This window comes from Anarrhichthys ocellatus, unplaced genomic scaffold (genome assembly GCF_004355925.1).
Source record: "Anarrhichthys ocellatus isolate YVR2014 unplaced genomic scaffold, GSC_Weel_1.0 scaffold27, whole genome shotgun sequence".
Taxonomy (NCBI): domain Eukaryota; kingdom Metazoa; phylum Chordata; class Actinopteri; order Perciformes; family Anarhichadidae; genus Anarrhichthys; species Anarrhichthys ocellatus.
In genome coordinates, this window is record NW_022280057.1 from 3,076,828 (window position 1) to 3,088,429 (window position 11,602).

At 42.8% G+C, this 11,602-nt stretch overlaps 1 protein-coding gene across 2 annotated transcripts; it reads right to left on the reverse strand.

Annotated features, from left to right (window-relative positions):
* Window positions 1-499: 499 nt before the first annotated feature.
* Window positions 500-9,835, reverse strand: LOC116391722 (P2Y purinoceptor 4). 2 transcript variants are annotated; one of them, XM_031862564.1, is made up of 2 exons: window positions 9,510-9,835; window positions 500-8,662 (listed from the first exon to the last, which is right to left on the reverse strand). In XM_031862564.1, exon 2 carries the CDS (start codon window positions 8,625-8,627, stop codon window positions 7,533-7,535), a length of 1,095 nt encoding a protein of 364 aa, XP_031718424.1. In that variant the 5' UTR covers window positions 8,628-8,662; window positions 9,510-9,835; the 3' UTR covers window positions 500-7,532. The 2 variants fall into 2 exon arrangements, with proteins under 2 accessions (XP_031718424.1, XP_031718425.1); XM_031862565.1 differs by having other exon boundaries at window positions 500-8,696.
* Window positions 9,836-11,602: the final 1,767 nt, after the last annotated feature.

Here is an 11,602-nt window from a genome sequence, read left to right on the forward strand (position 1 = left end):
TGAGTGAGATAATGGTTGTGCATTAGATTAACTTTCAGTCCTTAAATGCAACACATTTAGGCAATCTTGTCCCCCAAAAACATGTCAATGTCTGAAAGGCCTCCCTCTCGCTATCAGGAGCCTCTGGTCCCCCACACTGATGCAGCTGGCAAGGCGCTACCGTCGCCAGTCAAAACGCAGCGCCAGATCTAGTTATAAAATAATTGAATTTTCATATCAGAGGGGACCAGAGTCCCAGCAGACAATAGGACTGCTGAGTCCTCTCTGATATTGGCTCAGGCCCTTTGCCATGCGCATGAAATCAGTATGTTAATGTTCCTGGGTTTTCTTTTTTTAAGGGCACTTGTGCTCTCGCAATGTACTACCGATGCGGTTTCAAAAAAAAAAAAAAAAAAAAAAATTGCAACTATTGATAAGTAGGCAGCCAGCAACCCCCTCGACCCCTCCTCCCACCCAACATGCCCACCCCCGCCTCCCCCCAACCCACCGAGGCTGTAGACGTTCTCGCACCCCCATCCTCCCCCATTATTAAAATTGTAATTTATTTTTCTAAATCAGAATGACAGCTTGCTTTCTTTTCTCTGCAGCAGGCAGTGAATCACCAAGCTTTAATTACTTTCGTAACTTCGCTGACCCTGTGAGCGTGCTGCTCTGCCAGAGAAAATGGGACCTCCAACAAAGGCCCTCCACAACCACAGCCGCCTTCGGTTCATTCAAAATGCGAGCGGAAATTTATCAAACTAGGGATTTTATAAGATTTTGTTAACATTTCACCTCCTATCTTTTTCACACCCCCGCTTGCAACAGTTTCTGCACTCCCAATCTCCTGGCCCACCTCCTGAAGAAACTCGCTGCACTAAACAAGCTTATTCCAACTCTCCCTCTTTCCCTCTCGGGTGCGCTTGTGTTGACTCAACGAGGTCTCCTCGGGTCAAAAGCGCCTGAGGTCACACTATCATCACCCCCCCCTTCATATCCAGGCCGCGGCCTCGGTCAGCAGGGAGACAGGCAGCGCGGGGTCCCGAGGCCACAAAGCACAGATCAACAGGGATGAACGCTACATTTGATCACTTCTCAGATCTTGTGGCCCGCACACATCAGGGTCAAGCTTTATTTAGCGCGGCCTTCAGAGTCTATCACACGGCTATCCTCGACCTTTTCTGGCCACGGGTCATCGCCACAAAGGAGTCGCTTCAGTGTTTAAAAGCATCTCTGAAACTGTCACGTGGATCACGGCCGTGACACTGATGTGTGTGAGAGGCATGCGGGACTTTTAAGTCGAACAGGAAGAAGGTTTAAGATACGGCCCTCCTCCGCTTTGTTGACACAAAGTTCAGGCATGTTTCTTGTTCGCCAACAGAGCCCTGTTAGCATCACATTATTCCCGCCGCCTGACTTATTAAAGAAGCTAATATGTTGTAATCCCCGCTATCGCTCTCACCTTCTCACTGGCACACCTCTGTTTTGGGCTGTGCCACTGTGTGAACCAGAGGGTGCGCAGGCACGGTTGGTCTTTTGCTGACTGCCTGATAATTGAATGAGCGATTATCCCTCCCATTAATAGACAATGATACAGAAAGCACTGCCATATGTACGGAATATTAATGAGTGGCTGCAGCGGCCTAGATAAGAGAAGCGCCATGCGGTTGCTGTAATAGGGGTTAAAACAATTTGCCCCCCACCACCCTATCCCTGCACACACACACACACACACACACACACACACATATACACACACACACCACCTCCCATGCTTTCCACCGAGCTAATCCTCCATCCTCTCACCAACTGAGCAGGCTACCACTAACCAACAGCCCCCCCCCCCCCATGGTCTGGACTTGTGCTTGGCGCTGACCTCGCTGCTGCCAAGGCCGACCCGCCATTGTGAGAGAGTGTGAGCGGGGTCACCCGACAACAGAATGACATGCTAATGATGGGAAGCAGCGGGTGTTTAGTATTTATGTTATGAGACATTTTGCACAAGAGAGCTGGAAACGCATGCAGATTTTTTTTCCCAGAGAAAGAAACTCAAAACTCTTGGTTTTTTTTGTAGTTTTCTAGCTTGTTTCGCTGATGAATTTGTCTTCATCTTCTTCCCGTCACAAGTGGTTTTTTTTTTTCTTCCTGATATTCAGGTAAAGTAAAGATGAAAGAGCCCACAGAGCCCACAGAGCCACAAAGGCCCATCCAGCATCACCTTCATCACATTTCTTTAAAAGGTTGCAGAGAGTCAGGCAGGTGAAACAGTTGGGCCACACTTCTATACGAATCACTATGCCAATCAATATCTAACATCTATTAGCATTGGAAAGCAATATTTCCCCTTTTACCTTGCAATAATTGTGCTTAATGCTGTGAAGTACCTTATCATAGGTCTGACGGCAAAAGAAAGGCCAGTTACCATGGCGACTGTGAAAGCCATTGGTTTCCTTTTCAGCAGAATAATGAACTTCTCTCCTCCGTGTGTCACTCTTCCACTCCACTCTCAGCCTCTTCGATTAAATTGGAAATCCTTGAAATCCCTCGCCTCTGCCTTATAATTTGACAAACAACAGAGGGGAAAAAAAATAAAAACGCAGAAAAAAAATGTTCAAGGCTCAACAAATGCATCACTTTAGGGCCGAGGCGTGGGCGTATCTCACAATCAATACCAAATGTATTTAAGTTTTGATGTACTGACAGAAATATGTCTTCAATTCAACACAAATATTTCTGCACTTGAGTTTACATTTTATATTTTGATGATGGAATGTTTTGTATTTTCCTCGACTCCGTTTAGGTAGTTGACATGTGAGATTATAATCATGTAGTTTTCTCTTGGAAAACCTGTATTCATCCTCTCGGATGAAATAGCTCTAAAACAAGGAGGCTTAAACCGTCCAAAATATGTTTACGGTCCATAATAAATCAGCTGCAATTGCTTTAAGTTTATGGATTTTTGGTAGTATGAAAACTGTTGATGGAAAGCTTTAAAAGTATACTACAGGATAAGACATGGCTACTCTGTCACATTTCTCTCAGCAGTCTGAAACGCGCTGCTCACAGACGGGGTGTTTTATTCTATATTTCGATAAGAATAAAAAAAAACAAAAAAAAAAACAAAAACGTGCTTCTCATCCCGTGAATCCGGTCATTGATTGCATTCGCTTTCCACAGCGTCCTTGAGCACAGACATCCTCACTGCCCGAGGACATCAAGTGTCTTGTTCAGTGGTGATGTCTGCAAGCTGGTCGATTAAGGGAAAAACAAAAAAAAAAAGTCTTGTAACTAACTCAAGTAAACCTGGAGAATTCACGCGCACAGATCTAAATAAGCACGTCTAATCTTTCTCTTTTTTTAATCGAAACGTCTGCAACTGGTTGAGATGTTTTACAGAATAAACATAATCTATCCCATGGCGCATTATTTTGGTATTTTTAATGCGATCATTTGACGTGGTTATTTGGGCTCATTAAAATAGAGGGTTTTATTCAGCTAATGTAAAATCAAAGAGTATATTAAATTATTTATGTTAGTATTTTTTGATGTGGTTTTCGATAAGTTGTTGTCTGGGGCAATATTTGTAAAATATTTTTTAAACGCATTAATACTACTGCTTTGTCACAATTAAAGCGACAGGGCTCCGTTACATTTACTAATTAAGATCAAATATCTCCATCCTAAAATTAAAAATGAATGGATACCTCATTAACGGGTCTCAGAATCGGTGTAAACGACAGACTCGGCCATTTATTGCTTCATATGCGTTTTCCCTGAGCACCAACACATTTAGTACACGAATACGTCAATTATAGCCAGGGCGAAATTACCCTTGTTGCTGTCTTACAGGCGTCGAGAGAGGCTATGGTGACATATAACCCGGACTTGTTCTACACAGTCTTAAAACCTAATAAAATGAAGCATTACTGTCAACTAATATTAGTTATTAAAAATCCTACAGGACAACATATTGCACCAAACGAAAAGCACATAGCATCTGAAATGATATTTAGGCGAATATATAGGCAATATTTGATAATTCCGTGAAGAAATAAACTATTTCTCAGTATCTTAAAGCATTGTGTAGTTTCAAGGGGACATCGTTTCTCCAGATTCATAAAGCAATGTGTCTAAGCAGACCGTACAACGCACACACTTGTGCTCACACTTCTCCAGACCGACGCACAGTCACCAACATATCCTGGCAGCATGACGTCATCATTTCAATTATTTAGAGCAATATGTGATTTCATGAAACTATGCCTCCTATAAGGGCAGCCAGACACATAAAAGTGACGGATGAGACGAATATTTCTAAATCACAAAATAGTATAGCGGACAGGTGTCAAAGAAACATCAAGTGACTGCAGAAAATCAGCCTGATGGCGATGAGTCTTCAGTTTATCTGAGTGGTAATTAAACAGTTTCAGCAGAGGGAGATTTTTCAGAGCTTAGAGAGAGGGGACATGTGGCTCAGCATTCAGCGTAACACAACAGAAAAAAGATGTAATTTAGCTCAATTCTATTATATGCAATCCAAATCCTCTTTTCATCCTTCAAGGATAATTTCAAGACCACCAAACTTTCATCCAAAAGGGCAGAAAAGCAGGTCAACAATACAGACTGAGAGGATGCAATTTGCCCAGAGAGATCATTTCATCATCTCCTTTGCACAATGCACCGAACAGATCACATGGGTTATTCTGTAAGTAACAAACAAACAAAATACTTTGCAATAACAGGATTTCTCTGCTTTTCTCTGTATTTTAATTAGGTTCGCCCTCCACGTTGACCCTCTTCTGCACTGTGTTGACACCTGCTCTGCAAAGGGAACTTGCAAAGACACATCCTACTTGGTGTCCCCGTAGAAGACCGAGCTCAGAAGCTGCTGCAGATATGATCACACACGAAAAATAAAAGTGTCTTTACATGAACGTTTGCTTCCACCGGAGTGTAAACCGAACGCAGTTCGATGGATGCGTCCACGCGCTCTCACGTCAGCCTCTGTTCCAGGTTTGTGTTTCCAGGCTGAGGTTATAACTCGGCAGTTTATCAGGTTTAATATGGTGACCATATCACCGTGTTTGTGTTATGTGTGCTACCTTCTTCTGGCCTCGTTCTTTGTCTGTTAGACAGCGCTGAGGGCCCAATACCCACCGTGCACCGTGCACACACGAAAATGTGACGCCTTTCAAAAATGACGAGAATTTCTTCTCAGTAATTTACCTGCAACAAGTTCTCTAACTCATTTACCTGAGACACCCAGCTGAGTCGTTGAGCTCCATGGTCTGCTGCTGAGTGCGACTTCCTGTTAACGTGTCACCACAGGGGGGCGCTCATAAGCTTACATCACGGGAGGGAACGAGCTGCATCACCACAGAGTGAAACTGAGGTCAAACGTTGAGAAGGGCACACAGAGCTGACCTCTTGGCCAATAGTTTGAAACCTTGGATTTATTTTCATTATTGACATTAGATCACGTGTCAAATTAGCAACTTAATGTCACCTTGTACATGCGGAGAGATGGTGGACCATAGAGGGACTGCTTGTAGGCCTGCTGGTGAGAGTTAACATGTAAAGAGTCTGAAGTGACTAGCAGTGCTGATTATGTTTGTGATCAATTATTGTTGTATATTATAGACAGATTATTGTCATTTAGACTATAATTATTATCATTATTGCAACATTGTTATTATAAGCCATAAGATCACTACTGGGTACTACTGCACTATTATTCTATTGGATATTTTATGTAAATATGCTATATCTCTTTCTTGATAGATTATCTGTAATGACATGAAGTTTAGCCTCTTCAAACAACTTCCCCATGGGTTGGTCATAACTTGTGTGGTGTGGACAAACTTAACATGATTTGAAATTCCTGTCAAAACCCTGATGTTTTCAAAAGATACCAAATGTGGCAGGCCATTTGATTGGATTATGTGATTAAAAGGATGCATATGCATTACGTAGACATTTTAGACCTATCCATAAAAAAATGTGGAGTTTTAGCTGTGAATAAGCAAGCATCATGTAGCTGCAATGAAGCACTGGAACAAGCTCATATCAATTATACATTAGATTGTGTCACACATTGTGGAAGTAGTGAAGCTTTTTTTCATTTTAAAGTGACTTCAGTGAAAATTCAAAGGGTTTATCCTATGTTTGGGGCTTTGCTCTTTATCTTATCTTATCTCTTTATCTTTCATCCAATGAGAACTATTGTTGTTATTGATGTGTTAGTCACATACTCTGCTTTCACATCCAAAGCACTCCATCTATTCAGATCACAGCAAGTGGAGCTAGTTTCAGCCTGGCTGAAATACACAAATGACAGAATTTCATTACTTGACATCGCTCTTTTCAGGAGGCTGAGTTGACTAAGAAATTGGAGCTTAATGATATCGTGGGGGATTTTTCACATGGCATAATCAGCTGATAATACGTGACAGACAGTAAACACCAGTTACTCATGATGTAAAACTTTATGATACATACCAAACGGTAAATACAAAAACATCTTCAAAGATAGTGCTCATACTCAATATCACGAGAACCACATGACACACAGAGCTTTATCTGCTCCAGCATTGGAGGGTGGAGGGACGAGTGCTCTGTAGCATTTAGTAAAACTTTCCAACACTGCTTTCACATCCTGCAAAAACCATCAAGGAGTTCAACCTAAATTGCTGTTAGAAAAAAGGGGCTTTAAATTCCAAGTATCAATCCCAAAGGTAAAAGGGTAAAAAGAAAAAATCCCCGATCCCACTACTGAGGCGTGGGTGGTTTGAAAATATCTCTCTTGTCCAGAGCAGCCTCTTTGCTTCTATCCATAGTTGAGCAAAAGACAGCTGTGAAAGTTGAAGGACAAAAACAGCTGGGATCCGGAGCTGCACTGGCTGTAGCTGCAGACATTGTTGATACAACAGGAAGGATTGCCTCATAATTACCTCATTTCTGACACAATAGCTAGGCTGTTTGTCATCTTTGATTGGATATGAACTTGAATATTTGGCTCAATGTGTGTCTGATCGATGACAACAATCCACTGACTAAATATTCTATGAATTACTTTAATGCACTTTCGACCGCCTTGCGTCAAACTCTTTTACCCAGGTGTCTCAGATTCTGATCCAACAATTTGAAAGTGAAACATGTTCTTCTGCATTAGCCCCAAAGAAGAACAGTATACAGTAGCTTAAAGTTTCTATTTCGACTTGAGTTCGGTGTAATAATCCCTTTGTGGTAGGAGACTGCACGCTAACTCTTCCCCTTTTGAATTTAATCTTGAAAACGCATTATTCTCAGAAAATTGAAGGGAATTGAAACATGGTCTTTATGCCTGTTAAACACAGGCATTACAGAAGTTTGATGGAGTGAAGACATTTACTGTAAGTGAATGTTACAGTACACCGATTCTCTTCCAAACCTGCTCTCAGTGCAAAAAAAAAAAAGAAACCAGGTGCTTCTGAATGTGCTATTAGAAATGTTAGCCTGGAGCTGACATCTTTAATACATGTTCATTACTTTAGTATTCTGCAATATATTTCCTGCTATGTCTTAAAATCTTCACCAGCTTCAAGGGCTGGGTTCTTATAGACCAGCGCGATGCCAGGGTTGTTGCTCGGCTGTGTTTGCACCCGTTCAGGTGATTGGCTGCTTGTCGTCTGTCTTTTTCCCATCAGAGCAGACATCATTTTGGACCGGTAGTGATCCCCAGCCAGGAAATACAGAATTGGGTCAATACAGCTGTTGATGCTGGCCAGCGGCCTGGTGATCTTGTAAGTAAAGTTGACAATGTTGAGGAATTCACATTTAAGGTCTAACACACGGGCGGTGTAGTAGAGCGTCCGCGTGACGTGAAATGGGACGAAGCTCACCGCAAACACCACCAACACCACGACGATGAGCTTGATGGACTTCTGACGTGAGGCGTCGCCTTGCTGGCTGGCAGATAACCCCCGTCTTGGTCGGCACAGGGTCCGTGCCATCAAGCAGTAGCACACCACAATGACCAGGAACGGGATGCCAAACAGGAGCACCATGACGACAGAGCTGTAGTCCACATACTCCTCAAAGGCATCCTGGCTGGTTGTGTCGTGGCACATGGTGTCATTGTCCCTCCTGGAGGTGGTAACGAAGATGAGGTTGGGCACCAGGCACACGCTCACCACGGCCCACACCATGCCGCACACCAAGTGGGCGTGGCGGGACTTCACCTTGGTCAGCGCCTTGATCGGGTGGCAGATGCCCAGATAGCGGTGCACGCTGATGCAGGTGAGAAAGAGGATGCTGCAGTAGAGGTTGACATAGAAAAGAAAGCGCACTATTTTGCAGGCGGCCACTCCAAAAGGCCAGTGACTGCGGTTGGCGTAGTAGTAGATGAGGGTGGGCAGGGAGAGCACGTACAGGAAGTCGGACAGGGCGAGGTGGAACATGAAGACCGTACTGGGGTTCCACGGACGCATCTTTAAGAACAACCACAGAGCTGTGGCGTTGAGCACCAGGCCGACCACAAACACCAGACTGTACGACACGGGTAGCAGGATGTATTTGAACTCCTCGTCAAAGCGACAGCTAGAGTTGAAGATTGTGATGAACGTCGTCGAGTGGTTTTGCTCGCCGGGGCTGCTGATGACCGTTTCCATCGTGATGCAACTTTCAAGCCAGCAAGTGACCGAGCCTTTGCAGGAGGAACCAACACGGAGATATGAAGCCTTTTACGTTATTTAGAAAGAAAACACACACTTAGATTTACTAAAACTAAAAATATTGGTCGATTAACTGATGAGTCATTTGACAGAAATTAATCTGCATTAACACAAAAATATAATTCTCAGGTTGCTGCTTTTCTCTGTTTTGTATGATTATAAACTGAATCTCTTTGGGTTTTGGACTGCTGGTTGGACTAATGTCACAGTGGGCTCTAATGGTGAAAGACATTTTTTCACTTTAGAATCTTATAGAACAAATGATTAATCAAAGATGAATCCTTCTAAGAGTCACATATCTTGTTTCGTGGTCTGTGTTCAACAGTGGTAGAATAAGTATCTTTTCCTTCAGTAAAAGTAGTGCCACAGTGTAAAAATGTGTTTCTTACATTCGTCCTGAAGCCCTATTATATATAGTATGATCAGAAATTTACACTTAAAAGTATCAAAAAGTAAAACTAGTCACTGCAGAAAGACCCCATTCAGAGTGCTATATGAATATATACACTATATTATTGGGTTATTATTATTGTAGATGCATGTAAGCTGTAGGTGCTCAAGGTGGAGCTATTTTAACTGCTATAGTTACTGTTGAATAATGCTTAATTTAAGTGACTGCACTATAGAGCTTTGAAAGGAATGTGATGCAGTAGAAAGTTGGCTAAACTGTTTCACTCTGATGTATAAAGGAGTAGAGGTATAAAGTGGAAATAAGCAAGGATACTTTCCACCACTGTTGGTTTTCACACATGTTAAACATCGTTGTCGTCACTCACGCGAACATAAGAGCAGAGTTATCGTGACACTGCGGCTACTCACCCTAAAAACCGGATCCTAAAAACAGCGGCTCTTGATCCCCGTCGTCACCGAGAAAGTCGTCTTAACTTTTTGCAGCCGAGATCCAGTAGCTGCTCCGCTCGCTCCAGCCGGCGCACATTAGATACGCACTAAAAGTTGTTTTTCAGAGTGTCGAGTTGTTGGAGTCCATGGCAGCGCGGCAGAGACAGTCGGTGCTGAGCGCAGGAAACACCGGAGAGCTTCTCAAACACCGGAGGACTGAAATGGGAAGTCTCGTTGCTGAGTGGACAAAACTGCCGCCCCAAAAAACAATCCTCCGTGTGTAATTAGTCACTTTGGTGAACCACGTGAAACTGCTATCAGAGCTCACTGACATATTAACACTGAGCACAGAGATGTGCACACAACACTTTTAAAATACTTTTATGTTAACAGCTCCCTAACACTGACCAAGTATGAGGGAAATACTGATACTTTTTTCTGTATATATATTTGTTTCTATATTGTTATTTATACATATTTATATTAAGTAATATATGTGAGTATATCAAGGCAAGAATATTGGATGGACCCTCTGTTCGACCATTGAAGACCTTGACCTCCTCTCACATATACATATTTGCAAGAAAAGAAACCCGACTCCAGTTCTGTGGACAACAAAAAGGACGGGTGATCAAGGACAGTAAAACCAGAGTCATGCCCATCAATACACCAACAGTAATAACAATAGAGGAACAGGTGTTCGACAACACTGATGATTTCACCTAGAAAGCACCTTCTTGAGACTTAGACAAATCTGGAAATCCAACCAATACAGCAACAAAACCAATCTCCGGATCTACCACAGCTGTGTACTATCAACACTACTCTACGGTGCAGAATGCTGGGGAAAAAAACAGAACAGGACACTGAAACTAACCACCTTTCAAACATTATGCGTATGTAGGATCTGGCCAAAGACCATCTACTGTAACAACCTCCTAAAAACTCAGCCAGCAGGATATGGTGAATGGTAAATTAACTGTACTTTAAACAAGGCTTTTCTGATCTTAGCGACTAATCGGTGTGCTTTACAACACAAGCCAGCATTCACCCATTCACACCCACACCCATTCGTAGACCGGTGGCAGAAGCTGCCAGACAAGTTGTTACCTTGTCTTCACACGCACATATTTTGGTTTAAGTATCTTGCTCAAGGGCACTTTGACATGTAGACTGCAGGGGCCAGGGTTCAAACCAACGACCTTCTGGTTAGTGGAAGGCCGCTCTATCCCTAAGTCAAAGCCACCCCTTGATGGCAAACACTCCATACTCAAGAGACACAGGTGGACCACACAAGGCAAAAGGAAGCCCAGAATAACATGACGCAGGACGACAGATGAGGAACTCCAACTCAACGAACAGGGCTGTGGGATCATAGAGAACTGGATCAAAGGCAGAAGGAATTGGAAGGACTTTGTTGCTGCCCTATGGGGATGAGTGAGCCTGATCCCTATGACAACACTTAATGGCACTCAATGCTGAAATGTTATAGAAGTTAATATTTGCACAGCTGTACAGTATAGCTGTTATAAAAGGCAACGTTTGCTCCCTGGAGCTGTGAGGGATCCACAGGTTCATCTCTTCAGTAATCTTTGTCATCTCAGGCTTTCCTGTAAGATTCACATGATAAGGTGTGGAATTATAAAGTCTGATCATAAAGAAATTAAAAGGGGGCAGGATGAGCAATGTTGTGTGGGAGACAGATGATAAACTGAGGTGAGATGAGGCGGTCACTTAATAAGTTACTAAAAGCTAGAGTTTGATTGACCCACGGTCGCAAACAAGATTATATCCACTCCAATAGCCCAAAGACTATAAACACATATGGTCGGAATTACCTTTTTATGATCTACTTTGAGATAGACTGACTGACTTCTCCTTGTAAATTTCAAAGTCTCAATGGCAGATAAATCTTGGCAGCATTCGGAAGTTAAGTTAAGATATATTTTAAGTGCCGGTAACGTATCTAAAATACTTTAAATCCTGATATGGTAATTACAGTATAAGGACGTGTGTGTTTGCGTGTGTGTGAATTGGTCAGCTTGGTGGTAGCAGTGTGAGTTTCTGTGTCC